Source organism: Drechmeria coniospora, chromosome 02 (genome assembly GCF_001625195.1).
Source record: "Drechmeria coniospora strain ARSEF 6962 chromosome 02, whole genome shotgun sequence".
In the NCBI taxonomy this organism is placed as follows: domain Eukaryota; kingdom Fungi; phylum Ascomycota; class Sordariomycetes; order Hypocreales; family Ophiocordycipitaceae; genus Drechmeria; species Drechmeria coniospora.
The window spans coordinates 2,784,206-2,812,194 of record NC_054390.1 but is presented as its reverse complement, the minus strand read 5'-3'; the positions used below and the strand labels follow the sequence as shown (position 1 = coordinate 2,812,194).

The 27,989-nt window shown below is 60.1% G+C and overlaps 10 protein-coding genes across 10 annotated transcripts; 4 read left to right on the top strand and 6 right to left on the bottom strand.

Moving 5' to 3' along the window:
- Nucleotides 1-78: 78 nt before the first annotated feature.
- DCS_03915 (putative E3 ubiquitin-protein ligase hulA) lies at nucleotides 79-2,961 on the bottom strand (the record flags this gene model as incomplete). Its single annotated transcript, XM_040801228.1, has 7 exons — nucleotides 79-178; nucleotides 239-2,276; nucleotides 2,361-2,497; nucleotides 2,557-2,662; nucleotides 2,741-2,779; nucleotides 2,842-2,864; nucleotides 2,930-2,961. The coding sequence occupies 7 exons, from the start codon at nucleotides 2,959-2,961 to the stop codon at nucleotides 79-81; spliced, it is 2,475 nt and encodes an 824-aa protein (XP_040656261.1).
- A 2,518-nt stretch (nucleotides 2,962-5,479) lies between these two features.
- On the bottom strand, nucleotides 5,480-6,194 carry DCS_03914 (putative rrm-type rna binding protein; the record flags this gene model as incomplete). Its single annotated transcript, XM_040801227.1, has 3 exons — nucleotides 5,480-5,729; nucleotides 5,786-6,042; nucleotides 6,096-6,194. 3 exons carry the CDS (start codon nucleotides 6,192-6,194, stop codon nucleotides 5,480-5,482), a joined length of 606 nt encoding a protein of 201 aa, XP_040656260.1.
- A 2,396-nt stretch (nucleotides 6,195-8,590) lies between these two features.
- DCS_03913 (hydrogen voltage-gated channel 1) lies at nucleotides 8,591-9,270 on the top strand (the record flags this gene model as incomplete). The annotated part of the gene is made up of 2 exons (XM_040801226.1): nucleotides 8,591-8,931; nucleotides 8,991-9,270. 2 exons carry the CDS (start codon nucleotides 8,591-8,593, stop codon nucleotides 9,268-9,270), a joined length of 621 nt encoding a protein of 206 aa, XP_040656259.1.
- Nucleotides 9,271-9,590: 320 nt separating this feature from the next.
- On the bottom strand, nucleotides 9,591-10,268 carry DCS_03912 (uncharacterized protein; the record flags this gene model as incomplete). The annotated part of the gene is made up of 1 exon (XM_040801225.1): nucleotides 9,591-10,268. The coding sequence occupies one exon, from the start codon at nucleotides 10,266-10,268 to the stop codon at nucleotides 9,591-9,593; it is 678 nt and encodes a 225-aa protein (XP_040656258.1).
- Nucleotides 10,269-11,283: 1,015 nt separating this feature from the next.
- Nucleotides 11,284-12,083, bottom strand: DCS_03911 (uncharacterized protein; the record flags this gene model as incomplete). The annotated part of the gene is made up of 2 exons (XM_040801224.1): nucleotides 11,284-11,589; nucleotides 12,003-12,083. 2 exons carry the CDS (start codon nucleotides 12,081-12,083, stop codon nucleotides 11,284-11,286), a joined length of 387 nt encoding a protein of 128 aa, XP_040656257.1.
- Nucleotides 12,084-12,479: 396 nt separating this feature from the next.
- DCS_03910 (uncharacterized protein) lies at nucleotides 12,480-12,966 on the top strand (the record flags this gene model as incomplete). The annotated part of the gene is made up of 2 exons (XM_040801223.1): nucleotides 12,480-12,548; nucleotides 12,616-12,966. 2 exons carry the CDS (start codon nucleotides 12,480-12,482, stop codon nucleotides 12,964-12,966), a joined length of 420 nt encoding a protein of 139 aa, XP_040656256.1.
- A 2,810-nt stretch (nucleotides 12,967-15,776) lies between these two features.
- On the top strand, nucleotides 15,777-16,862 carry DCS_03909 (uncharacterized protein; the record flags this gene model as incomplete). The annotated part of the gene is made up of 1 exon (XM_040801222.1): nucleotides 15,777-16,862. The coding sequence occupies one exon, from the start codon at nucleotides 15,777-15,779 to the stop codon at nucleotides 16,860-16,862; it is 1,086 nt and encodes a 361-aa protein (XP_040656255.1).
- A 999-nt stretch (nucleotides 16,863-17,861) lies between these two features.
- DCS_03908 (uncharacterized protein) lies at nucleotides 17,862-19,296 on the top strand (the record flags this gene model as incomplete). The annotated part of the gene is made up of 3 exons (XM_040801221.1): nucleotides 17,862-17,945; nucleotides 18,007-18,795; nucleotides 18,916-19,296. The coding sequence occupies 3 exons, from the start codon at nucleotides 17,862-17,864 to the stop codon at nucleotides 19,294-19,296; spliced, it is 1,254 nt and encodes a 417-aa protein (XP_040656254.1).
- Nucleotides 19,297-19,656: 360 nt separating this feature from the next.
- On the bottom strand, nucleotides 19,657-20,303 carry DCS_03907 (Cytidine deaminase; the record flags this gene model as incomplete). Its single annotated transcript, XM_040801220.1, has 3 exons — nucleotides 19,657-19,719; nucleotides 19,789-19,870; nucleotides 19,930-20,303. The coding sequence occupies 3 exons, from the start codon at nucleotides 20,301-20,303 to the stop codon at nucleotides 19,657-19,659; spliced, it is 519 nt and encodes a 172-aa protein (XP_040656253.1).
- A 762-nt stretch (nucleotides 20,304-21,065) lies between these two features.
- On the bottom strand, nucleotides 21,066-25,246 carry DCS_03906 (MAP kinase kinase kinase Czk3; the record flags this gene model as incomplete). Its single annotated transcript, XM_040801219.1, has 2 exons — nucleotides 21,066-21,610; nucleotides 21,736-25,246. The coding sequence occupies 2 exons, from the start codon at nucleotides 25,244-25,246 to the stop codon at nucleotides 21,066-21,068; spliced, it is 4,056 nt and encodes a 1,351-aa protein (XP_040656252.1).
- Nucleotides 25,247-27,989: the final 2,743 nt, after the last annotated feature.

Below are 27,989 nucleotides of genomic sequence, written 5' to 3'. Positions count from 1 at the left end.
CTAACAAACTCGAGGATGGATCAAGTCGAAAGCCGGAAACATCAGGCTACCTGCACGACACGCTTGCTCAACGTCACTTCATTCCTGGCCAAAGCCCATCGTTTCTTCCACCGCTATCGTTAGCTTCTGCTGCAATGTCTCCATGTTCTTGTACGCGGGCAAGTCTATTCGATTGAAACTGCATCGAAAACGTTAGCCTTCCCTCTCGGCAAACGACGCCCTCGTTCCCCCGACTCACCAAGTGTGCGCCTTGGGAAGATTGGTAATCTCGCCGGCCTTTTCGATGGTGAACCGTCGCGGGCCGTCGCTGCCCTGGAGATCCTTGAAGCCGTTGACGGGGATCCGGGAGGTGCCTGTGGTAAACTGCAGGAGACGAGACTTTTGCTCGCCGTCCCAGGACCGGACCGTGGTCCAAAAGTTTTGGATGACTTCGTCGGATTCCGTGTATCCGCGATAGTCGGTGTGCTTCTTCCAGTCGTCGATGTCAATCTCGGCAATGCCTCCTATGAGGAGCTCCAGCTCACGCTCGTCGAAGACGTTGATGAGATCCTGGGGGATGAGCTCCTGGAACCCCTCCTTGAAGGCGTGGAACTGCTCGGCGATGCGCTTCTCGATGCGCCACTTGACCATGAGGTCCACGTACTCCTTCTTGTTCTCGTTGGTCACGTCAATGTTTCGGCCGTTCGGGATGAGGTCCTCCGTCGTCAGCACGCCGAAGCGTTCGTCTTCGGTGGAGAAGGTCTGCTCGAGAATGCCGCCGGAAATGTCGTTGTCCAGCATCCACTGCAGCGAGCGGTGGAAGTCGGCATCGACACCCTCCATGTCGGCCAGGGCCACGGCCTTGCCCAGTACCATCTTGTAGAGGGCGCCGATGAAGAAGGCATCGAGGAAGCGGCGGTGGAAGATGGAGAGACCGACGACTCGTCCGATGAACTTGAAGTAGTTCAGATGCTCGGGGTTGATGCCCGAATGGGGATTTATCTGGAGCGTGTAGTTGTCGTGGGCCGAGTATTCGAAGAGGCAGTAAAAGGGATTGAACATTTCGTGCGACAAGAGGAAGAAGAACTCGCGGGACAAGCCGCCGTAGTCGAGGCCGTCCTCTCCGTCAAACTTGATCATCAACCGCTTCTTCAAATCCGCGGGCGACTGCCGCGTGATTTCGGCAAAGGAATCTTCGAAAATGTGCGATCGTCGGACCTTGATGTGGCATTGCCCGCTGAGAATGCGCATCGCCGGCTGCGACCGGAAGTAGATCAACTTGCGCCGGAAGTCTCTCTTGTACTGAGGAACGTTCTGGTCCAGAGACGAGGGCAGGCGTGGGTCATCCCAGGTGGTCGTCTTCGTGTTGTGGTCGACAAAGTAGACGCGAGCCGTGTTCGTCAACCGCATCTCCCAGCCGCTAGGGAGAGGTCCGAGCTGAGAAACGGGCTGCTGCTGGATCTGGCCGTTGGCGTTGTTCTGTCCGCCGTACATGCGGATGTACTGCTGGCGGCGCGGGTCGACCCAAGTCGTGGTCCTCGTATTGTGATCGACGTAGTACGGTCGGCCCTCGGGGGTCCATCGCTGCTCCCAGCCAGGCGGGAGCTCTCCCGTACCGGGACTGGTGGCTCCGGTGTGCATCATCGAGGAGCCGGTGCTGGGGGCCAGAGTGCTGTTGGCGGCCGTCGGGCTACCACCCGGAGGCACGGCACCCTGCTGCTGCTGCTGCGGGCTGGGCGAGCTCGTGCCCGTTCTATCCTCGGGCAGGGTGCGGTTCTGGTGTCTCTGACGCTCCACCTGCGTGGCCGCCTCCCTGTCGCTTCGCTGCTCGGCGGCGCCGACGGCGGTCGGGCGGTTCCAGCTCGTGGTGCGGGTGTTGTGGTCCACGTAGTAGGTTCGTCCCAGATTGTCCTCCCGACGCTCCCAGCCGCCCGGAAGACGGCCCTGGTTATCCTCGAACGGGCTGAGCTGGCTGGTCGGGCGTGGCAGGTTGCCCTCGGACGCGGCGCCAGGCATGGGCGTCGCGCTGGCGCTGGCGGGATGGTGGGCGAGGTTGACGGAGCTGCCGTTGGCCATTCCGTTCGGCCCCGCCATGGACGACGACCCAGCTCTGTTGTCGAGCGGCGCCGCAAGGTTAGACATGCTCGACGAACCAGGAGCCGACAGCAACGGTCCGCTGCTCGGTGCCGGTCCTCCGCGAACGGGTGTGCTCAAGTTGCAGGAAAGGTTAATGATGAGCTTTCCGTGAACGACGAGGTTGTCCGTCGACTTCTTGAGATCTCGCGTGAGCATCTGATCTGCAGGGAAACTCGCCGTCAGCACGGAGCACAACACGATGACGATTCACGACGAGGCCATGAAGGAGGGAAAAGTCGTCTCACCCTCAGCATCGGGTCCAAGGTCCGGCATGACGTCGCCGACTCGAATGTTGATGACGCCGAGGAAGCCTTGGTCCTTCTTCTTGAATTTCTTTTGATCAAAAACTTGGACTGCTAGAATGCTGCCTTCGTTGGCCCGGCTGCGCATGTGTGAGCTTCGCGTGCGATCCGAGCACGGCATCGGGTGGGACAGCCCTACAAGTCAAAGCTCTCGTTCCAGTACGGATTTAGCGTCCTCTTGCTCACGGTCGTCGTCTTGGTCTGCTCGCCGTTGATGGTCGCCACGGCAAAGGGGTCGGGGAAGCCTGGGCGGGCGTCTCGTCAGCGCGACTCGGCATTTTCGGCGTCGGCAGAAGAAGGGTCCGCCGATGGATGGGACTTACGAAACACATCTCGCTTGTAGAGGCCATCGGCGGCGATGACTGCGATCAAGTCAGACGGAGAGAGATTCGGACGATGCGGAGGCGGCGGTGTGAAGACGTACTCGTCACGCGGACATTGGGCTTGCTGGAGATGCGGTTAACGGTGGGAAACCCAACGACGTGCGGCGTTTCCTCGTCGCCTGCACTCACCTGGGAAGCCCGGACTCGACGCGGCCGCTCATGTTGAAGAAGCCGGCTCGGCACGCGGGCAAGCAAACGACGGACTACGGCCCGGGGTTGCGTCGGAGGCGAGGCAAAGAAATGGCAGCCGGCCGGTGAGATGAGCTTCTAGGTGGCTCCTCGTCCGACGACGGGTACGACTTCTGGCGAATACGGCTTCCGGCACGACAAGGGGCGTGAGAGGGAGGAAGCGAACGAGCACGGGGCCGTCATGCAAGTTGCAACGTGTGGTGTGGTAAGCCGAGCGAGGTGCTGAGGCAGTGCAGAAGCGCGGACCTCTCCCCGCTTCGTCTCCCCACAGCTGCGAGACGAAAGGCGGCGGCGGTGCGGCGTCGAGAGGGGACCACGTGACGGCAGCGGCCACGGATGGCAGCGACGGGTCAACGAGCGGCAGCGAGAGATGAGCAATGGATGAAGAAGGATGACGGGGAACGAGGCTGTTGATGATGACAGATGCAGAGAAGGCAAAGGGGGACTAAAATTGGAGGTGCAGCCAAGTGCGAGCGGCTTGCAAGTTGGGTTGCTGCTGGTTGAGCGATTGCGCCTCCGATCCGTTCCAGGCGCAAGAGGGCAAGAGGGGTAGCTGGCAACGGCTTTCTATTGGGCCTTGAACTTCTTGGCGGGACCGCCGTCCAGTGAGAAGGCAGCGCCGTGCTGGGCCAGTGGACAGGCGCAGTGTCAGGTTGCCTACTAGGTATTACCTAGCGGTGGTAATAACGGTACCTAGCAGCTTGGGATGGAGGGTTCCAGCAGGGGGGGGGGGGGGGCATGAATCGATCATCGACGAACCTCTCGACTTGAGCGTTTGTGGCCGCTGCTCAGGTTCCATCACTCCGCCGAGGCACTGCCACTCATGCAAACAGGTTCCCCGTGGTTGGGTTTTGCGACGCACACCCACATGCACATTGGAGATGTAGTTTCTACAAGTTCTTGCTGCAGCTCCTACGATTGCCTCCTGGGACGGAGTACAGGACGGAGTACGGCTCTACGGAATACCAAGTACAGGCACCTATGGACAACCTGGCACCGACTGGTAGGGCTTGCGAGACTGCTAGGCACCAAGTACAACTACTAGTACTGTACTGTACTTATTGATTGTGCGGTTGTCAAGTACCTACCTAGTAGTAGGTAGGTAAGTAATTACGTCGTAATTAGTTCTTACTTGCACCACCTGCACTGTACCTAGGTATGTCCTGTAGCCTATGGGTGTAGATGCACAAGCAGGTGTTCTGTACAGTTAGTAGGTGTATTTAAGTAAGTACCTAGTAGTAGGTACTTAAGCACTGCCGGTGTACAACTGCAGTAAGTACACTCACGGAGTACTTGTACTTTGTGCAAACGATACTCGTCCGCGAACCTTGGTAGGTAGGTACAAGGGTAACAATCAGGGTGCACAGATTGTCGAGCCACCAGAATCCATTCATCAAGTCGGTGAGGAAGACGGATGGCTAGGCGACAGCCATAAGTGCTAGGGTTGTACGGAGTAATACATGGGCACCTTCGCAAAGCGCGGGTTGGTGAGCCTGGTGAGCCAATCTGCCCGCACACCGGGGGGCAAACAGGTCGCGAGGCCTTCCGAAGACAAGTACCTGCCCAAGTACTCCGTACTCCGTACGGAATACTGTGCAAGTGTACATGTAAGTACTAGGTAAGTACTGTACAGTGCTTCGTATCCGTCCAGCAGTACACTTTAGGGGCGTGCTGGACGACTAGGTACCTATGTACTTGGTACCTAGTAGCAAGTATCACTTGTACTTATATGTGCATGCGTACAAGGTACTTGCACACTACAACTATTACTTTACTCCGTAATATTACTGCAAGTACAATGCAAGTACAAGATGGGACAGTACGGAGTACGGTGTACAAGTACATATGAATTGAACAATGTACAGTACTGTACTCCGTACTAGGTACGTACTTGCTTGCACATACAGTAATACTCCGTACTTGTGCTGTCCACCTACATCAAGTACATGTACAGCAAGTACCCGCCTGATACGAGCAGTGCATGCTTGTACTGTAATTACGGTAGTCTCGACCAGGAATTATTTTACCAGTTTCCAACCATCCATGACCGTCGAGGTGGAATCGTCATCTCGTATCGTTGCCTGCATGCCCCGCGGCAAGGGGTGACGAGCACGAACCGGTTCACGGCAGCGGCCGTCACCAAAAGGCCGACAGGCGTCATGGTCGGGCCAAGGATGCCGCTGCTCTCGCCCGCGTGGCCATGGCGCGCCGTACGGCCATGACCAGAGAGCAGCCGGTTCTCTTCATGCAGCCGGCCAAGGCCGAGTCGTCATCGACAATCTCCATGTCAGACCTTAACTCCGATTACTGTCTTCTGCGGTGGCATCTTTCGACAGGACCGTCGCGGCTTCTCCCAGTCTCTTCCTCCTCCGGATCGACCTCGGTCGAGCTCTTCGACGTGTCGTTTTATCCTACAGGACCGCGGCGAGCGTCAGCTGCGTTCCCAACCTGCAGGCCGGCTTCCGCGCTTCAGGTTTCACCTCCCTGGTCCTAGTAAGGCGTGAAGCCTCGGCCACGGCCCCGGCCTCCGCCGCGGTAGCCGCCTCGAGGGGGGTAGCCGCCGCCTCGTCCGTAGAAGCCCCGGCCGCCGCGGTATCCACCACGTCCGCGGCCGCGGGTCATGCCCGGGACGTTGGTGCGCTTCGGCGTCACCTTGATGTTGCGGCCCTTGAAGACGCTCTCGTTCAGGACGAGGGCCTGCGCCACGAGGCTCGGCTCCGTGAATTCGACGTAGGCGTAGCTGCGGGAGGGTGCGTCAGCGGGCGGTGGCGTCCGTCACGGAGCGCCGAGGCCTACCCCTTTGGTTGTCCGGTGAACTTGTCCAGGAGGATGGTGACGCGGTTGATGGAGCCGCAGCTCTGGAAATGTGCCTGGATCTCTTCGGGCGAGGCCGAGTAGTCGACGTTTCCGACAAAGATGCTGCGCGAGTCAACCGACTCCTTGTCCTCGGAGAGATCGGCCGACTGCTGCTCGAGCGTCGCCTGCATCTCGCGGAGCTTCTTGGCCTCCTCCTCCATCTCCGCCACGCGCCGCTTCATGGCCGTGATCTCTTCCTGCCGGGCGCCACGTCAGTTTTCCCTTCCACCTCTTGTCGCGCCTCACGCACCTCCTCGCTCGCCGCGATGTCGGTGACGGGATCGCGCTCGTCCACGTCGTCGGCGACGGCGACGACGACGCCATCTTCTTTGGGTATTGGGTCCGCCATCCTCTCTGTCGGCCGCTTTCGGCGTCGTCGGCTTCTGCGCTTGCGTTGGGTTCTGGGAGAGACGAAAAAGTTAGCGACTCTCCGAACCTTTGTCGCCTCGTCCAGGTTTGCTCGCCAAGTCTTTGGTGTGACGACGGCCGAGCAGGACGCAGCTGGCTTGAGGCTAGACGGACCAAAATAAAACAAAAATGGAGCGGCAACACGTACGGCGTAGATCTCTGCCGACCCGAATGATGGCTGCGATGAATCACAGAGGCGTGGCGGAATGAACTGGACGAGCGAGAGAAAAAAAAAGCCAACCAGAAAGTCGGAAGAGACGCATGATGGTAGGAACTTGATGCGCAAGCCACCTTGGTCTAATGCAGGTTCCGAGGTTTTCCCGGTCCTAGAGTACGACACTGACCGCCAAGCCACCCGAGAGTTTGTCTCTGCGGGCTGTAAGTTTGGGGTACAAGTACTAAGAACTTGCTCCGTACTGTGTAGTATTACTGTAATTCGGAGTACCGAGTACTTGTAATTACTACATACTGTACTTACGTAAGTACTCTAGACTGCGGCATCGCGTTGGTCCGTGCGATTTGCCAATTTGGGCAGTCGCGCCTCACACCAGGTACCGTTCTTGCCGTCATCCAAATGGTTCCATCGTTCCTTCCGCCCCCAACTTGCAATACTTTTGCTGTGACACGTGTCAATGATTCTCTTGGTCAAGTTATCACGGAGGTTTGAGCAGGTTGGGACATTGTTGTGTCCTTTTTCGCCTCTTCCCCTGGATGCCATTGCATGAAATCGACACGAGGAAATGCGCAGCTGCTCCGGATCATACTGCTAGCATTTGACATTATTTCGACATGATTCCGCCACGACCGCCCGAAGCGAGTAGACCAGTCTATTCCGTACGAATCGACATGGGCACCAAATGGGCTGGAGACACGAATGACTTGATATGGTCGATGCGGTTGCTGCTACCTACTGCGTATCAGTGCCCCGTGGTCCCGGGTAGCTGACGTTGATACGGCCAGGGCGGGCTTGAGGTTTGATAGCATGGGGAGGGATTCTTGAGAAATTCACGAATGATTTGCACTGGATTTTCCGCACTGGATTTTTCGGACTGCGTGCTGCATCTTCTGCATCTTTCCTATTCGCCTTATTCACTATGCGCAAACAAGGTCTTCCAGGAGGCTGATACCGACCGAGGACGGAATGAGACAACGTAGCTCATCTCACCACGACGCCAAACCCGACGCCAACAGCATCATCAGCATCATGAAATCCCAAAGGGGTCGTCGTGACAATCGGACATGCCTTTGGTCCAAGTTCGAGGAATAAAAGAGTCATTTTTTCCCGGCACGACCCAAACCCCTACCGGATGTGGTGCACCTGCTTCAACCTCGCATACATGACCATGATGATTCACGACGTCAACGAGTGACGGACAGACGTGAGCCAGGCGCAACACAGCTGCCATGTCAAAACGCGGTATCTGACCAAGATTATCGAGCTCGATTCATTTGTTTCACTCTCTCCTTCTGCTGGGATTCGTTTCATCCTCGGATGAATGCCCCCCGTGGACCTTGGGCGCTATGGCAAGGAGCCAAACACGATGCCAAGAATCAAGCGCTTCCCACAAGACAAGCTTCGAATATAGCACAAATAGTCTTTCTCTTACGGACACATTTCCCCAATGACGGCGCACAGTTACAAAATTGTCATGTCGAGACCGACTGATACGGAAACAACCTGGTCACGCATCTACACATTCTCCAGACAACCAAGTTCATGCAGGAAAAAAAGACGGATGGTGTTCGAAAAGCTGTTAGCAGGGACACAGGAAACAAAGAAGATTTGCCCGGAATTTATTTGATGGAAAAAAAAGAGAGCAGAATATGTTTGTTTCACGTCCATGTGAAAAATGGTCGACAGCAAAGTTGACGTTGCAGATCCCTGCCCAATGCCAAGCCCAAAATGCGGGGTGGTGGGATCGCCCAGCATTCCTACTCCGGATTATCCAGAGTGCAGGGTCACATCGCCAGTGCCTCTTCTAGCGACTTCTCTGCACTTCACCCCCAACACCTCGACCGGTGCCATACGAATGCCATGCACCGTAGAACGAAGCAACCCTGCAAAGCTGCAGAACGCTCCCTGTCTAGATTCCCCAAACGCTGAGCTGCCCCTTGGGTAGATGCATTTCTACCCTTTATCGTTGGCCGCACCTCTGACCAGTTTCCCTTCCCTCCATGCCATTTCCCTCCCTTTACAGAACAGGATACCGTCCTGCCGTCGTCACGGTGCAACGACCGTCCACCTTTCGTCTGCCGTAGGCGAACAACGCAACCGTATGCTACTGCGACTAGAGGAGAGAGCGCGTCCCATCATTTCCGCCAAGTCCCAGCATCGCCATGGCCGACCATGACTCCGACCCGCTCCTCCCGCGTGCCCACGGCAGCCGTCAGCTCCCGTCATTTGGCACCAAGTTTGCACAGCATCTCGACCGCTCCCGTCGGCTCGGAAGGCAGCTCCTCGGAAGTCGCAAGAAGCATTTCATAATCATGGCTGTCGTCGCCCTCGATGTCGTGGCCTTGCTCGCAAACCTCTTCCTCCGGCTCATCGCCTGCGAGATGGACGGCGAGGACGAGCCCTGGGTGGAAGCCGTCACGGCCGGTCTCGAGGTCGCCGCGCTCGTCTTTAGCTCTCTCTTCATGCTCGAGTTGGCGGCGTGCCTCTTCTCGTTTGGGCCCAGGTATCGTCGCCACCCGCCGCCGGCCACGGGTTGCACCAGCGTGCTGACGTGACGTCAAGTTACCTCGCAACCCGGTTTCATCTGTTCGACTCGGTCGTCATCGTCACGAGCTTCGCCATCGACCTTGGATCTCAGGGCGTCGCCGAGTCCATCGGCTCCTTCATCGTCGTCCTCCGACTCTGGCGATTGGCCAAGATCTCCGAGGAAGTCGTCGTGGGCGCGACGGAAAGGATGGAGATGATGGAGCAGCAAATCGAGGAGCTCGAGGGCGAGAATAGGCTCCTCAGGGCTCAGCTTGGTCGTGGCCTTGATTCTCACGATTACGCCGGACGCGAATAAGGCGGTTCGGACGGCGCGTGCGCTCATTCACTCGTTGACGTCTATTTCTTTCACTCGAGACCTTATTTGCCAGCGCTGATGATGGACCAAATGTAAAACACAGACATCTACCCTCGCCACGCCACCCCATGGCGAAGTACTTCCACGACAACACGAGTGTATTCCGTCACACCACGTCTCAAAACGCCATCCATATGCTGCCCTATTGATGTGACCCGATGCCCATGCCGCACGCTACCCTCCCGATGCCGATGGAGAAGATGAAATGCATGAAATATCGCGCTCGTGACCATTCGACACGATCGTCGCCACGCGGAACATCACGCGTGGCGACTCCTCTTGCCGCCGCCGCTGAAGGGATCTTTGCTGTTGAGGCACCCGCCGAAAAAGTCATCAAAATCCCATCGGCGCTTCGACCCGGCTCCACGACCCAGATGCGCGCCTGTCCTGCCGCTGGATTTGGACCCGTTTAGTCGACCCTTGGAGCTCCTCGTCGCGTGCTGCGTGTCGGACAGATCGAGTGTGGCAATGTTGGGATAGGGGTGCGAAGATTGAAAGGTGAAGTTCTCCTGCGTCGGGACGATGATTCGTGCAGGCTCCTCCGGTATCGACGAGATGGTAGGCGCCGGCGGCTCGCTGGCGCGCTGGGCTTGTGCTTGCGGTTCGGTGCTCGTGCGCGTGAGCTCGGGAGAGGTTGTCCGGTCGCTTCGGTCGACCTCGTCTTCGCTCTCCGTGTTGTGAATGATGGCTTCCCGTCCGTCAAGCCGCTCGGTCGCCCAAGCTCGTATCTTCCACCCTTCCCCGTCGCGCAAGCCCAGGTTTTCCTTGTCCAGAAACTGAAGCAGTTCGTCCAGACACTCCTGATACCCCTCGGTCCGTGCACGTGACTCGTTCAGCGCCGATGTCTTGTACAGTTTCGTCACCGATAGAGCGGCCGCCTTGAAGACGTCGAGTAGCTGCTCAGGGGATTCCTGCGGAGACGGTTGCTTGGCGGCCATAGCAGGACGTCAGTTGGGACCTTGAGCAGCGTCCGTGCCTGAGAGACGAGAGTTAGCGAACAAGAAGCTCTCACGGCCCGCGAAGGCGTCAAGGGGGATGACAGGCAAGGCGAGGCTCACGTTGCGGGAGGCGGGAGATGCGCGGATGGCCGTGTTGGAATGACCCCACTGCTGACACGACGGGAGAGCAGCAGCGGGAGTCGGTGATTGTGCTCGGTACACGGAGACGAAGGAAGACGAAAACGGTTATGGTTGTTGATGTGTGTCGAGAAGGGAGAGGGAACCGCAGAGCCACAGTCGGGAGTCGGATTCGTCGGTCGGGAAGTGAGGGTGGCGATGGGAGCCGGGAATCGGGGTTGGCACGAGGTGGAAGTGCGGCAAAGATCCTGTCACGAGGTCCGACAATGTAGGGCATGTGGGGCAAAGATTCGCCGTCGATGGCACGTGATCGGATCTGAAAAACCTACCGTCACGGTGGACGGGCTCAGCTAATAATACCTATGGAGTGCAAGTACTTGCTGTACATGTACAACTACAGTAGTGTACATGGACAACTACAGTACCTAGTAGCGTACATGGACAACTACAGTAGTACGGTAGTTGCACAGCAGCAGCTGTACGGAGTACACTACTCCGTACAGTAGCTGTAGCTGTACATTACCAAGCAGGGGAGAGGAGCCAATGAATGACACCGACAATGGCAAGTCCACGGAGAGCCCACCTTGACCCTTGTCACTTCGGTACCTGGACGGCGGCGTTCCGTGCACCGTGTTCAATGTACTGTACCCTCCTTGTTCTCCGTACTCCGTACCCTGTACATGTACATGTACTTCGTACTACTTCGTAGCCTGCACGCCAACACCGTACTTCACGGCCTTCAGCCTCGCCCTCACGCAGCCTTTCCGAATCAGCCATGGATCCCACGCCGGATGCGCATGCGGGTGCGACACCACCGCTGAAGCGGCGGAAGACCGGCGACACCTCGCCCCGACGGTCGGGCTCACGAATCGACGCGTCAAGGAGTCGGAGCCGGAGCCGGAGCCGGAGCAGAAGGGGGAGTCCGAGCCGACGCAGCAGCAGGAGCGGCAGCAGGAGAAATGACGGAAGCATGAGCCGGAGCCGGAGCCGGAGCAGGAGCACGCACAGGAGCACGCACAGGAGCACGCACAGGAGCACGCACAGGAGCACGCACAGGAGCACGCACAGGAGCACGCATAGGAGCAGGAGCAGGAGCAGGAGCCGGAGCAGGAGCAGGAGCAGGAGCCGGAGCAGGAGGAGCTCGACCGTCGCGGAGGATTCCCAGAGCAAAGAGGATCCGACGCTGCCCAAGCGAGCGCGGTCGCCATCACGGTCGCCCTCGCCGTCTCGCTCACGGTCCAGACGGCGCTCAATGTCTCGATCCAGCTTCGACGCCGACGGGCGGTCCGAATCGGCACGTCGGTCACAAACTCGATCGCAGGCCCGGCGGCGGCCGTCCCGCTCGACGAGCTCCTGCTCCGCCGGCAGTCGATCGCCAGGCTACTCCCCCGCGGCGGCGAGCCGGAAGCCGTCGACGCGGCGAGCCAAGGAAGCGGCGAGGCCCGATTACCGGCCGCATCTCGTCCTGCACGGGCACACAAAGGCCGTCTCCCAGGTGCGCATCTCGCCCAACGGGCGCTTCATCGCGTCGGCGTCGGCGGACGGGACGCTCAAGATCTGGGACGCCGACACGGGCGCGCACATGGACACGCTCACGGGCCACATGGCGGGCGTGAGCTGCCTCGCCTGGACGCCCGACAGCAACACGCTGGCGACGGGCTCGGACGACAAGGCCATTCGGCTGTGGGATCGCGTGACGGGTCGGCCGAAGACGACGACGCGCAAGACGGGGGCCGAACGGGAGATGGCGGCCCTGCGGGGGCACCACAGCTACATCCACTGCCTCGCCTTCTCGCCCAAGGGCAACATCCTCGCCAGCGGCTCCTACGACGAGGCCGTCTTCCTGTGGGACGTGAGGGCCGGGCGGCTCATGAGGAGCCTGCCGGCCCACAGCGACCCGGTGAGCGGCATAGACTTTTGCCAGGACGGAACGCTCGTCGTCAGCTGCTCGACGGATGGTTTGATGTAGGCTTCCCCTCGAACCCACCCCCTCCCCCTCCCCCCCCGCCGCATCATCGGCCGCTGACGGGTGGACGGGCTGCGCAGCCGCGTGTGGGACACGTCGACGGGCCAATGCCTCCGGACGCTCGTGCACGAGGACAACCCGGCCGTGGCCAACGTGTGCTTCTCGCCCAACGGCCGGTTCGTGCTCGCCTTCAACCTCGACAACTTCATCCGGCTCTGGGACTACGTGGCGGGCACGGTCAAGAAGACGTACCAGGGCCACCGGAACGAAAAGTTTGCCGTCGGCGGCTGCTTCGCCACGCTCGAGGGCGAGCCGTTCATCGCCTCGGCCAGCGAGGACGGGACCATCGTGCTGTGGGACGTCAAGAGCAAGGAGGTGCTCCAACGCATCGACGGCCACGAGGGGGTCTGCTTCTGGGTCGACATTCACGGCGAGACCATGGCGAGCGCGGGCGAGGACAACACGGTGAGGGTATACCGTCACGCCTCGAGCGCCGCGGCCAAGCCGACGGCGGAGACGGCGACGACCCAGGCTGGCGAGAGGGCGCCGTCGAGCGTTTTGCCCGTGCGGCAGCAGCAGGAGACTGTCGCCTGAGGGCTCGGCCATTCGTTCACCTCCGCAGCGGCACCGCGGCGTGCACGGTACCTGCGCCGCACCACCCTGCTCTTCCAGCGGCGACAAAGGGAGCATCCGCCTGGAAAGCCCGTGGAAAACGGTGCCGTGCGTGCACATGCGCGGCGCTACATGGTCGGGGCACTAGTGTGATGGCATCGACGGCCATGGTCGAGCGTCGGTCACGCTTCGTGATGAAGCCAAGCCACGAGGGCACGTATGGTAAGCATCGGTCGAGCGAGTGCATCGTGCATCGCTTGTTCAGCGCTGCCAAGAATAGACCGTCGGCGTATGGAGTCCTAGCAGCCTTGCTCGTTCGATCGATCGATCTCCCTTAATTCGTCGTGCGAGGACGGGACGGAGAGATAGGCGTGCAAAGATTGATTGGGCCGTGGGACGGGAAAGGCAGCAGCATGTGGTTGCGCTGGTCGGGTGTGTCGGTCCGGTGGCTGGTGGCTTGAGGTGCGATGGCATGGTGCCACGCAACGTTTCGTGGTGGATCAGCGGGCAATAAGCAGGCGGGCAAGGACAGACCTCCCAGGTTAGGTAGGTCCAAGTAATTTCCAGCAGGTGTGCTCCGTACTCTGTACAGCTGGAGCCAAGTACAGCGGCTGGTGGGTACAGAGTTGGGCATCTGCTACCTCTAGTAGGTACTAGGTACGGAGTAGTAATTACCTACTTAGTGTCTAGTACTACTGTAAGTTGGTGCTGTACCAACTTAGTCCTGTAGCCTGCAGTGCCTAACATCTGACACCAAGCACTGTACGTGGACCAAAGTACAGTTACACCTACCGAACGGGGTGCTGCGCCCAGTGCACTTGACACGAGGATGGATGTGCATGTACCTGTACTTGAACGCTCGCTCGCGACGGCAATTATAATTAGAGTTACAGATGCGCTACATGTACTCGTACAATATACATCCTCTCTAGCGGCGACTTGGGCGCTCGTGGATGCCTTGGCACCCCACCACAGCACAGCGCCTCCTCTCCCGGGGCCTCCTCCACTGTCGCGTCGTCACCGGCCGACGGTGGCTGGCCATGTCGTCCCGTGCGATGACGACGGTTCACGTGCCGTCGATCCATCGCAGCACCATATCTGGCTCGCCTAGGGCTCCATTTCTTCCTTCGCCGATGGCCGTGCGAAGCTCGCAAGAAAATGCACGCTTTCCGCATGACCAATCGGCAGGCCCGACGGGTGCCCCCGAGGCATTGGACGTCGAAGTGGCAGCATTCACGGCACGTCGACGTTGGGGGCACGTCGACGTTGGGGGCCCGACGGACACGAGTCGAGAAAGGGGTCCCTTCGTCTGGGCTGGATGAAGCGCGGCGAGGCCAGGCGAGGCCAGGCGAGGCGTGGCACCCGAAGCGGCGACGACGGCCACGGCGAACTAGGCGTCAGGTATCAATCGGCGCCGCACTGCTGCTCCGTACAGTGCCCCTGCACGTGGAGCTCGGCAACCAACGATCCAACGTACCGTCATCCCAACAGCTCGCAAGTCCCTCTTCTCCGTACCCTTGGCTAGTTTCCTAATTCCTCACGAAGCACTCGGCGGGTGGCATGGTCGTCGTATTCTCCATCGCTGCGCAGGCACGGGCGGTGTGACGCTCTCGAGATGGCTGGAGCGGCTCGGTCGGATCTGGCCAGCCATCCTTCGACCGACGACCTCATCAAGGCGGGAGTCGGACGCCAAAAGGTCGGTGCCTAGGCTGCTGGGCTGCACCGAAAAGTCCTGCGCTGCTTCCGAAAGAGTGCATCCCGTTCAAGATGTCGACGGATGCTCGCCAAGCAACGCGGCTGTCCATGGAGGGCAAAGCTACACGAGGCAACGGGGAGCGATAAGCGCTGTGGGCACCGTAACGAGCGCTGGCAGGCAGCGCAAAAGCAACCAAGGCAGCGGGCAGCAGCGAAGCCAATCCAAGGCAAGCCACGCCGAGAGAGGAGCTGGACAGTGCAGAATTAACTTTCTCGGCTGTTACGGCGAGACAGCGGTTGCCTGCTGTTTCCGGGAGCCTGCCGCTCATTGAGAATGCTCCCTCCCCGCCCCTCCGCCCCCTCTCCCCCTCCCTCCCCTCCCCCCCCCCAATTCCTCCTCCGTCACTGCGCTGCGCTGTCCCGTACAGTGTGCATGAATGCACACTGTACCGTGCTCTGCCAGCACTGTAATCATCTTCTCCCCCCACGGGTGTTTAGCGTATCCTTTAGTCTCGTGGTGCTCGCGTCTCGGTTGACTCGAGCCATCGTCACCGCTCCGCTGCTGCTCCGCTCTTCTTTCCATGTCCCGAGTACAATTTCCATCTCCATCCGCCTCCTTCTCCTTCTCCTTCTCCTCCTTCTCCTCCTCCTCCTCCTCCTTCTCCTCCTTCTCCTCCCAACCCCACCATCGACGACGACCCAACGCAACGCGCGATCCCTCCCGCCGCCATCCTCGCCGTCGTTGAGACGACGGGCAAGAATTTTCCCATTGACCGGTCGCCCTCACCCCTCGTCTCCAACATTCTCCGTCCGTCGGCGAGTGCAGCTCTCTCGACGTCGCCGCCGCCGTGCATCGCACGCCCCGGCTTCTGGGTCGAACAAAGCCCAGCTGTTTCGGAGCGAGACCGAGCTCGCACGCGCGCTCGCACGGCCGCCGACGCAGATTCGGGCACGCGTACTCGTACCTGGCCGTCCCTCGTCCTCGGTGCCGAGCCGAGACGAACCTCCCCGATCGGTGCGGCCGGTGCTCGCTTCGCACGACATCCACCATCGCACACGCATACACTGCATGCCGACCGCCGTCACCCGCCGGCGCCATGGAGCCCGTTCCTGAGACGAAGCGCATGGAGGAGTTCAAGCGCTTCCCCGTGACCCCCCTGCGTCACGCCAACGTCAACGCCAACGGTCACGCCGCCGTCAATGGCCATGCCGCCGCCGCCAACGCCGACGTGAGGCCCGGCAGCCCCGGCTCCAACGTGACCGCCTTCGACCTCGACCTCGACTTGAGCCTCTTTCGGAAGCCGCCGCCGATGCGGCGCAGCACCGACCCGAACCCGACCTTCTCGCCCGTGGCGCCCTCGACGCCGTCGTGGTCCCCGTCGACCATGGCCTCGCTCCCCTACCGCCCCCGAACGGCCTCGCCGCTTTCCGGTTCGCACGCGCGCTCCCGCAGCATGGCCGTGCCCATGTCGCGCACCCAGTCCATGCCCGGCCACATGCTCGGCTCGCCCCAGCTGCGGTCGGCGAGTCCCTCGAGGTCGCCGAGCCGCACCCGCGTGCCGCGCAAGCCCGCCGACGACGTCTTTCCCCTCTCCTCGCCCGTTCGGGCCTCGGTCGTCGATCTTGAGCGCCGCCCCACGCCGGCCGACCGCAGCGGTTCGCCCATCCTCGGCACCTCATGCGGCGCCTGGTCGAGCCGGCTGCTGAGGCCGGCCTCTCCCCTGCGAAACCTGGCGAGCGCGAGCCACGGTGCCCTGCCCCCGCTGCCGTCGACGCCGTCGTCGAGCCCGTCCATGTCTTCGTCGTCGAGGTCCTACGACGCCTTTGCACCCTACGGCGGCTACGGCTACGGCGGCTACGGAGGCGCCCTCTCCTCGGTGCCCTCGACGCCCACGTCGGCGAGGTCGCGCAGCCCGAGCATATCGAGCTTGGAAACCATTCCCGACTCGCCCGACGCCGAGGAGGCGGCCCTCGAGGCCGAGAGGCTGGCCCAGTTGAAGGCGGCCGCCGACGCCGCCGACGGCAGCGGCGACGGCTCCGACCACAAGGCACGCGCCACGTCCGACACCCCTCTGCGGGGACGCACCATGATGTACGGCGCCAGGGACAAGCGCAAGCGATGGAGCGTCTGCGGCGCCGAACGGAGGGGGGATCTCGACCTCGAGACCATCTGGGAGGATTGAAGCAGAGCATCCGCCGACGATGCGGAGAACGCACACGAGCCATCCGGGGAAGGAGACTCGGATGGGCTGATTTTTGCGAGTCACGGGGGGATTGACGGATGAGTTGATGGATGGATGGATGGCGGCATGTGCATTCGTTTGCTGTTCTGGTTCCTTTCCTTTCTTGCGCCTCCCTCTCTTCGCAGGGCCGGCTTGTCGTTTTGAGCGCAGTCTCCGTCTTCCGATACCCTTTCCAGCAGGTCTGCATTGACAGCCAAGCATGTTTCGAGCTTGGTAGCGAATTCAAGTTTCAACCTCCGTCTCGCAGCCTCGCCCGTGGTGGCCAAAGTTGCATTCCTCGTGCTTCCTGCAGATTTGATTCATTCTATGATAGTACGTGAATGCATCCATCCACATTCCGACCTTTACTTGATCCATTGCCAATGTATTCACATTTTTGCCCCTCGAAATAAAGGGCGGATGTGATTTTTTGCCGTGGTGCCGGCCCGTTTGTTCCCCGCCGGTGTCGGTTGCTGACGACGCCTGATGTACATGTATCATCTTCCTCCCTCCCTTTGCCAACGGGAAGACGGCCCCTTCCCGAGGGACGGCCTCCCACCAGTGACGGCCATGATGACCACGACGGCCACGACGGCCACCTCTGCGACAACCTTGGTACCATCATTGGTGCCTCCATTCACTCCTTCATGGGTACCGCCTCGCCCGGCAACCCCTTTGACGGGCAACCTCCTCCAAGGTCGTATATTGGCTTCCCAACAGACAATGGCCCATCGACCTCCTCCCTGTAGACGAGGATGCGAAAGCATATAAGCCGTCGAAGGCGACGCCTTGTCCCCATCGACCGACAGATCAAGTTGCTCCGAAGCAAGCCAAGGAAGGTAGCAAGCAGTCAATCAGACCATCAGACGTCAACGAGCACCAGTTCGAACCATTCCTCCCCGCAGCCAGCTGCCTTTACAACCCGCCGTCCCTCTCGTTTCCGTGGTAAAAGCCGCAAAGATGCGATATCTCCGCTGCACCTTGGCCATGGGCCTGCTCTCGACAGCCGTCGATGCTGCGCCCAGACTCCGTGACGGCAGAGAGGTGAGCAACCGATTCCACACAGGAATCGTCGGCCATGGCCCTCTGACGCTTCTCATCGCAGCCGCGTGCCTACTACGAGGCTCTGAAACCGCGTCATGACACCAGCGAGCCGACTGGCACCCCCACAGCCATGCCCGAGGACTGCCCTGCCGACACTCAGGTGATATCGACGACGACGGTGGACGTCACCGTCTACGTCACCCTCGGCGTGAACGCTACCCATCCGTGCACCGACGGGACGTCGACGTTGCCTCCGACTGGCTCGTACACGAACACTCAGGATGGCATACTGACGACCTCGACGGCGGCGTACATGGCACCAACCAAGGGCCAAGGCACCAACACGACCATGACGACCGGCTCCGAGCCCTGCGAGACCGACACTGCGATGCTTTCCGCCGCGAATGGCTACTCGACGACGGAGCCTTGCACCGACGAGAGAATTGCTGCACTCTCCGCTACCTCCTCGACACCCTTTGATCCCACCTCGACGGCGGCCATGTACCCCCAGGAGCTGATGGCGGCCGAGAGCACCAACACGGACACGGCCACGGACACGGCAACGGCCATGTATCTCGCCACGACGCGGCCGACCCAGACAACGGCCACGTGCATCATCGACACGACCATGGCCCCTGTCGCCAGGTCTGCGCTGCCCTCGACCTATGCGAGCCCGGCGAAGCCGACTAGAACCATCTGCGAGCACAACCACGAGACGGGCAAGCCGTCTCCGGAGAACGCCTACTGCGGCATCAAGGGTGAGCCGGCTGGTACCTACTTTATCGCCGGCTTTATCGAGGAGCGCCCTGGTGTGCCCGTCTCCGAGGAGGGATGCTACCAGTTCTGCGATGTGAGTCTCCCTGCTCAACCCATCCCAACCCAGCCCAACCCCAACCCCAACCCTCACACGACCTTGTCCTGCCGCCCCGTGCCAGGAACATGACCGGATGCTGACATGCAAATCCACCAGAGCGTCATGGAGGACACCAAGGGCTGCCAGTCATACCGGTACTACCACAATGATCTCGGAGCCCCCCGCTGCGACCTCTACGGCATGCCCGTGTCATTCGTTGTCGAGAACATCGACCGCCATCAGCCCGGTCGCTGGTACGACCTGGAATGCGGCTCGCCCATCGCGAAGCCTTGGCACAGCCGCATGCCGCCGATGTATTCAGTCCTCGAGACCGGAGCGACGAGCAGCAACGCCACTGCCGCGTCGACGGCGGCGCCGGCTGCTTCCACTGCCTACGCCGACGTCACCGACAACAACAGCGCGAACGGTCAGTACGCCGACGAGCCACACTATAGACCTGACGGCAAGCGATTCGGCCACAACGACCGTCGCCTTTAACCTGTCTACCGCTCGGACACTTGGACGCGAGCAAGCAAGCCAGTGATGTACAATGCAGAAGCGACATAAAAAAGGTGGTCCGGCATGTAGGCGAGTTTGTCGGCCCTTTTGCTGGGGGATTCTTTTTTTTACATATGGAACAGAAACCATAGAAGGGGAACCTGCGCCGATAATGGTGCTGAACTGATGGCGGTGCAATGCGGCCGGGGTGGCATATAATAGATAGACAGAGCTGTGTATTTCTCGACGACGAGATGCTGATTTGCAATGAGTACAATTTCCTCCCGCTCCCATTATCGCAAATGCCCGTCTCCCCAGCCTCGACATGCTTCTCGCCGCCGGTTTTCTAGCGACAGTCGCCTACGGAGCTCCCGGGGCACCCGCTGGAGGCAGTTGGTCTGGTCCAAACGACATAGGTAGCAGCTGGGTCGGGTGTCAGTGGTAGTATCCTCATGAGAGGTGAATGGTGGGTGGGGAGGGGAGGGAACGAACCTCTTCAAGTGTGAGCACCACGTACTCGTCGTTCTTGTCAAACATGATGACAGGCATGCTCAAGGGGCAAAACTCGCGGATGCTGGGACCGGTCAGTCGGTGGATGCCGGTAGAGAGTAAAGGCAGCGGGGAATGACGAACAACTGTCTGCACATGCCACACGGGCTCGCCGGGGGGCTGATGTCGGTAGAGACGGCGATGGCGCGAAAAGCCGATGTCGAGGAAGAGGCGGACCAGGTGCCATCGGTAACGGCTTTGGAGAGCGCGACACGCTCAGCGCACAACCCAACCGGGTAGCTCGCATTCTCGACGTTGGCTCCGGCAACGACACTGCCATTGGCGACGAGGACGGCGGCGCCGACGCGGAACCGGCTGTAGGGGCAGTGAGCCGTTGCCTTGGCCGCTGATGCGCTTGCGCGCAGCTCGTGGAATTCCTCTGGTGAGATGTTGATCTTGCCGCAGGTCGATGAGACGGCGACGTCGGACGAGCTGGACTGAGCTTCCGGGGGCGTCATCGCGGGTTGGCAAGAAACGGAGGGAAGTGATGGTCGGTGATGGGGGAGAGTGAGAATGAGAGTGAGAGTCAGAGTCAGAGAGGGTCAGTGAGAGAGTTCGGAGTGGAATGGAATCGCAGTGTGGGTCGAATTTCGCGACGTCGTACACGGACCGTTGCCGCTACCCGGCCCTCTCCGGCGGGGGCGGGGCGGGGCATCCCGCAGGCGCCGACGATAACTAACGACGCCCGACCCGACCGGATTACGTCGTCCCCCCTGAGACCATTGTCATCTTTATTCTTCACTCTTGCTCACCCGAGATAGTGCCAATAAGCATGAGGCCAAGACCGTCCTCTCCGTCACGTGCTCCGCGGCCGGCAGAGTTGACTCGTGCATTGATTGAGCTGTCATCGATGTCTCCTATCCCATCTCTCTCCCTCTCCCTCTCCCATTACCCCTTGCCCCAAGCCCAACACAGAAGGTAAATAGGGTCCGTCATAATGATGTCGTGAACCAACCCGCGAAATCATCCCCCTCGTCCGTGCATTCGTTGTTGCATCATAACGCCGCAATTACCGCCAAGTTGCGCCCTCGACGTAGAAAAGAATCGAACACACTGACGGCCGTCGACTATCATCCGCCACCGTTGCCTCCCCTGCTAAGCCTCCCCCGTTAAGCGGCATCGCTTCTGCCAGGCTGATATCGTGAGCGAAACCCAACGGAGAACACACCGACCCTCACTCGCTTGCAGGCCCCGGACGGTACGGGTGCCGTTGCGCACGCCTACGAAGACCCGTCCTGCCCGGCGCTCCCTCGGCTGGAACTCGTCAACATAGGCGTCGACAACACCGATGCGCCGCTCTCGCTCGGCGTCGTCGGGTCCACCACCTGGTTCCGGATGGCCAGCACCCATTCGTGCTGCAGCAGCTCGATGGCTGACGGCCTCTCCTTGGGGTCCCGGCAGAAGCACTGCTTCAGGAAGTCGACGCCCTCGGGCCCCAGCTGATCCGACGTCGGCATCTGAGGCGGGTTGCCCTGCGCGATGTTGTACATGATGGCCCACTCGTTGTCCAGGTTGGCCCAGGGCCGTCGCCCAGTCGCCATCTCCAGAATGACGCACCCGAGCGACCAGATGTCGACCGATCCTGCCCGTCCTGGGTTCTCACCCTTGATGACCTCCGGGGACATGTACATCGGCGTCCCCGTCATCGACTTGTTGGGCTTGGTCGCGTGCAGGTCCGCCGCCAGCGTTCGTCCTTGACGAGCGATGACCTTGGCGGCGCCAAAGTCGACGTACTTGATGATGCCGTTCTGGTTGAGTAGAATGTCTTGTCGCCGTCAGCACCCGCTGCGTCTCGTCGCAGGAATGAAGTGACGAGGTAAAAAAAGGGGACGAGGTGAAAAAAAAGGGACACGAAAAAGGAGGTAATCGCAAAAGGTGGGGAGGACTCACTCTCGGGCTTGATGTCTCTGTGGGCAATCCCCCGCTCGTGCAGGTACACGAGTCCCTCGAGAAGCTGCAGAGCGTAAAAGATGATGACCTGCTCGTCCTCGATTCGCCCGTGCTCCAGCAGGTTCGCAAGCGAGCCACCCGAGCAAAACTCCATAAAGATGTACACGCGGTCTCGGTGCACTTCGATGCCGTGGTACGACACGATGTTGGGGTGGTCCAGCACCTCCAGCACTCCCATCTCCTCGCGTATCTTCTCGGCAATCTGCGGGATGAGCTTCGGATCCTGGAGCCGAATTTCCTTGACCGCCATCAGCTGACCGATGTCGAGGTTCATGGCCGAGTACACGTTGCCGAATGTGCCGCCGCCGACAAAGTGCCCCTGCTGCCAGCGCATCGTCACGCTCGTGGCCGAGGACGAGAGGTAGGCGAGCGAGCGGTCCGCTTCGTTGTTGGTCTCGAGCACGCGGCCGAGACTCCGTCGTTCACCCTCCTTCTCCTTCCTATACTCGTCCACCTTGTCGAGCTGCCCCACCCGCTGCTCGGTGATGCAGCGCGAGGCCTCCTCGTCGGAGAGCATTCTGTTCTTGTCGAGCTTCCTGAACTGCCCAACGAGCTGCTCGAGCCTCTCCTTCTCCGCCTGGGCCGCCAGGTTCGACTTCGCGCCCATGATGTCGAAGTGGGAGATGAGCAGCGACATGCAGCCGCTGACCTTTGTCCGCAACCGTTCGTACTCTTCCTCGCCGAGGGCGAGAATGTGCCTTCCCCGCGTCATGCCCGTGGCGAACTCGAGGGCCAGGACGGCCCAGCGAAACGTCTTTCGGTCCGACGCGATGCAGTCGTCGCAGATGAAGCTCACCCAGTCGAGGGCGAGCTTGGTGAGCTTGAAATTGTTCATCTGCCGCCTGTTGCTGTCCATGTACAGCAGGGACCGCTGGCCGAACTCGGTGGCGAAGACGAAGCAGGTTTGGATGAGCTCCTGGCAGTCCCGCCCTTGCGTTTGCTTCCGGATCACCTCGACGCTGTCCATGAAGGTGTTGGACAGCTTGTAGGCGACCCTGCGGATTTCCAACTGCCGCGTGTTCACCTTCTGGATGTTGGATCTCGACTCTTGCAAGAGATCGACGTGCATGTCGACGGCGTCGATAAAGGCCCTCCGTGCGCCCGGTAGCGTCTCCGAGCTCGAGGCGCAGAGCCGGACCTGGCCGAGCTTCAAGTCCATGCCCTGCGGCCGGAGACGGACGGGAACGACTTCCCCGAACCAGCTGAACGAGCGTTCGGGACGCAGGATGAGCAGGTACCGGTCCGCGTAGTCGTCCGGGAAGCGTTCGGTGGAGGTGACGGTCAGCATCGACTGTATATCGCGCAGCCTCCCGTGCATCTGCGACGACGCAATGATGTGAATGCCCTGCTTCTCGAACATGCCCGTCTCCAGCCGAAAGTGGCCCGAGGCGATCAGGTGGTCGCAAAAGGTCTGCATGGCATCCGGCACCGGGGGGATGCTGAAATCCGAGGCGTGCTCGTAGTTGTCACTCAGCATCCTCGAGAACCGCTGCAGCATCCTCTGGCGCACCCGGACCGAGTCCAAGCAGGCCTTGTACCGCTTGCTCATCTCGGCCGCGCTCTCCCTCGGCTTCACCTGCAGCTCCTTCTCGAACGTCTGGCTCAGCCGGTTCAGGGCCTTGAAGGTCAGCGAGCTGAACTGCTCGGCCACTTCGATATGGCCGCCGAGGAGATGGCCGCCGATGTGGTTGGCAAAGTCCCACTCCTGGAAGAGCAGCTCGGCCTCCTTGAACGTGTTCTTGTTGCCGCTCAACTTCCAGTTCAACATCTTGAAGTAATACTTGAGAGCTTCGAGGACGACCTGGTCGAAGGATTCGTCGATGCAGGGCGGCAGCTCCCAGCCCGGTTCGGGTTTCTCGATGGCCAGGTACTCCAGCTTGATTCGGATGGCGAACTTGAGGAGCAGCTGAAACTGCGAGATCATCTGGTCCTGCATCAGCAGGTTCTGCTGGGCCGTCTCCTTGACCCGCCTGGCGTAGGCGAGGCGCGTCTTGGTAATCTCCTCGATGAGGCGTGAGGGGAAGCTGATGAGGGTCAGGAGCTCCTCGAGGTAGGGTGGAAGGTGCCGCTTCTGAAAAGGCGCCGAGTTCTGGATGAGCGTCCTCTTGACCTTGCTGATGATGGAGGAGATGGGCCACAGCATCCCCTTCTGGGTGGAGCGCTCGTCGTCGTTGTAGAGCGACTGGAGACCGTCCTCCTTCATCAGCCTGTCGAGGAAGGAGGTCTCGTCGGCGGTGATGCCGTCGACGGCCGGCGACCTCTGCTTGGTACGGGCAAAGTCGAGCTCGTCGTTGCCGACCCACTTTTTGAGAATGGCGAGCTCCGTGTTGATCATCTCGTTGGTGTTGTGCCAGGAGAAGATGGCGTCGTACGCCTCGTGGAAGGCGGGCGAGGCGGCGAGCTTGTGCTCGGCGGCGAGGGAGGACCACGAGGGATACAGGCTCTCGCACCCCTCAATCCGCTTGACGACGTCCTTGACCTGCTCGTGCGGCGGCTTTCCCACCTCGCTCTCGCCCTTGACCTCGAAGTTGATGATCTCCTCGAGCGTCCGGTCGAGGGTCGCGCGCGCCTCCTCGACCATGCGGCGCTGCACGGGCAGGCGCCTGCCGCAGGTCTCGGCCCTGACGCCGAGCCAGAGCTCCGACTTGTGGGCCGTCTTGCCCGACTGCTGGTCGGCGGAGCCTATGAGCCGCTTCTTCTCCTGCCGAACGACGTCGCCGGTGAGGACGGCTTCGAGCATGCCGTGCCACTCGAGCCGCTCGCGTTTCTCGGGGTCCTTGGCGTCCTCGTCCGTCGGCTGAAGTTCGTCGTTGCCGTAGAACATGATGGTCTCCTGATCCAGGCGATCGTCGTACGGACCCTCGGATACGGGGGTCTCGCCCTCGGAGTCGGAGTCGTTGCCGTTCATGCCTTGATAGGACGAGAAATACTCGGCCGAGTAGTCCTGGCGGAGCTTTTGGATGTAGGCCCTTTCCTGGGCGCGGAATCGGCTATCGCTCTGCCCTCGTCGCGACTTCGACGACTGGGGAGCCTCGACAAAGGGCGTCGCCGTCGACGGCTGCATGGTGGGCTTCCGAGACGTCGCCGGATTGTATGTGTTGGAGGGCGTCCTGGCCGGGCCCAGGGGCCTCTGGGGCCGGCTCCCGTTGGCGAAAGCCGCCGTCGCTTCCTCGCCGGCAGCGTTCCATTGGCTCTTGGGGGAGGTGCCGTTGATGGCCTCGGTGGGGTCGTCGTACCTGTCGAGGCCGCCGAGCTCATCGTGCCGCCCCATCGACTGAGGGTCGCTGTCGGAGCCGGGGGAGGAGTCCTCGGCGTCGGCGTCGGCGTCGGCGTCGACGTTGCTCTTGCCCTTGTCGGCTTCATCGATGACGGATTGCCGGCGATCCGGATTCGATGGGTGGTCGTCGTCGCCGGCCGAGAATCGGACGGTCCGCGGTGACGAGTCTGCCATCTCGCCTGCTGGCTTCCAGGGCCGACGGCGAAGGCGTGCAGGACCTTCTCGGGCAACTCTCCACCCCGTCGACGGCCCAGGTGGGTCGGAGGAGTCGGGGCAGTCGTTGAGCAGCAATCGGTGCAGGGCCCTGCATGGATGCTGTCGCCGTCGCCGTCGCCGTTTCGTTCGAGCGGTGCAAAGAAGCAGTCGGTCTCAGAGCTTGTTCTGGGACTGCAGCTTGAATTGGACCTGATCTGGGTCTAGGTCTGGATCTGGATCCGATGCCGGAGTCGGAGATGAAGCTGGAGGAGGAGCCGATGGTGGAGGGGTCCGTCAGCGTCGGTCGTCCTAGGTTAATGGAAGCAACATGAGAGGCGTTTCGTGAGCTGGAGCTGGGGCTGGCCATGACCTGACGGCTGATAGTCCAGAACACCGTCGCTAGTACCAATCTGTGGACAGGCGGCGATGATTTAAAATTGTGGCGCAGCCAGGGTCGGTGGAAGGAATCGTGTGAGGCAAAAGGGTCACGACTTGGAGGACCAGTGGCTGGCCGTTGGCCACACGGTGTGGCTGGTGGCGACCATGTTCCGAACTTCAGTAATTACGCGCAGAACCAAACCGCTCTGACGGAACTGTACAGTGCGATGGAATGCGCAGCTGGCAGACTTTTTTTTTCTCCTGAGGATTCGACAGGCCGGGGAAATTTTCAACCAAGCCCCTACATGTATCTGCACTGCCTGGCGAAAAAGTGACTCCAGGGACGAATGCATATAATTCGTACTTGTAGTTCTGCGTTGTCCTGCCGCATCTGTCGAGGCTGACGAGCTGGCGATTCAGGTTTCCACGTACGCGCTGCATGTTGTACGGGACTCCCTCGCTTTTGGGGGGAGATTATTTCCACAATCAACTTTTTGGGGCCCGAGGATCTGAGCGGACTTGTGAGCAAGGGCAAAGCAGCACGGAGCACGGAGTAATGAGGAATAGATGGGGGTTGAGCTGCGAACTTTACACCTCAGCCCGTCCTCCTCCATCCGACTCACGACCATATCAGGAACCATTCATTGCAAATAACTACTTGTACTCGCACACTCCGTACTGAGTAGAGAGTAGGGAGTACAGATGCCATTTTCATTCGTACGAAGACCTGCAGGGCCTATTCTCGTAATATACGGAATACATTTCCTTTGGCTTTCACCTACTGCTGCTACTTGGAACGGTAATAATTACATGTACCTGTACAAATATGGAGGCCGCACCGTGTCAACAGCATGCATGTATACATCACAACCGTCTCCCGGTCGTCCCACCACTCCCACTGTCAACAAAGGCAAGGGCCACGGCCACAGCTCCACGGACGCTGCCCTGTCAGGGTCGCCTCGCAAGATGCAACCAAGGTCCTGGACTCGGTTGGGAACGTTGCCTCACTGCAGCTGCAAGGCAAGGCCTTGTGCGGACCCTCAGGCATGCAGGTGAAACTCGGAGCGCGAACGCTTTGACAGCCCCGCATTGACCCGCCAGCAAGCTGCTCGGTGGATGCCGTTCCCTGTACGGAGCACACCAACTTGTACCCCGTACTCCGTACTGTACAGTGGACTGCACCCGAACTCCTAGGAGCCCACCGCACCGTACTTTTACAGTGTCCCGTCCCAGGACCACATCGTACTATTAGTGCGTACTGTACAAATCAGTACACCACTTGCCAGGCAAGCATGTACGGAGTAGGTGAAAGTACGTAATACAGCACTGGCTAGAATACTGGTGCTCAATCGTATTTGGTACGGTATGTACGGAGTACGGAGTACGCGTTCACCTACTTGCCGTACATCTACTGCACATCTGCAGTACTCAAAAGTACTGTATGGTACGGAGTACACGTAAGTATACATGTACAGACACCTCTACATTTTACATGCACAAGACCTTGCATGGAACGTCAATGGCTGTACTTACGCTTAGTAAGTACACTGTACATGTACCGAGTACTTCGTAGCAGCAGGTACATTCACACTTGCTACTACTTATCTTGCCAGCGGTACTCCGTATAAGCACACTTCTATTGTAGCTGTACTTACTCCGTACACCTACAAGCGATTAGTTGTCGGTGCCAAGGTGAATGCTAGGTGCTCCGTGCCCTCCGTACAGTGCCTGTATTCGTCATTGTTCATTGAGACGGACCGTATTCGAGCGCGGTACCGTGAATGTACTCTGCGTGGTTCACCTGAGCGAGTGTGCTGTGGCTGCATGAGAAGACGTAAGAAATGGCTGAAACCTACCCGCAATGGCACATGGCTTTCGTCCCATATTATCCCAGCGCAAATTCGAGTATAAGGCACCCCTATGATGGGTGGGCGTGCAAAGCCCTCGTGGTCGTGTGGTTGGCCTGTCCTTGCGGGCAAGGACAACTACGTAATACTTGGGCGGCAAAGACGTGGAAACGCGTGGTCCTGCTGCCACACGTACGAAGCCAGTCACGCACGCATGCCTGAGCGACCACGCGGCATCATCATTGGGCGTGGCCAAGACCCCACCTTTGTCCGTAACGTGCGGCGCTGCGTTTGATGGTACGTCGGACAGTTGCGTTGCAGTACAAGGGAATGCCCGACAGATACTGAGACGGGCGTGCTCCTGCTTTTCCGAGGTCAGGACCGCGTCATTACCACTCGTGGGCGAGCATTGTCAAAGCCCACGGGGTGGCGGCAGGCCCTCTCTTGCTCATGCTGGTTTCGACGAGCCATTGCCGTCGTGATCGAGTCCACGATTC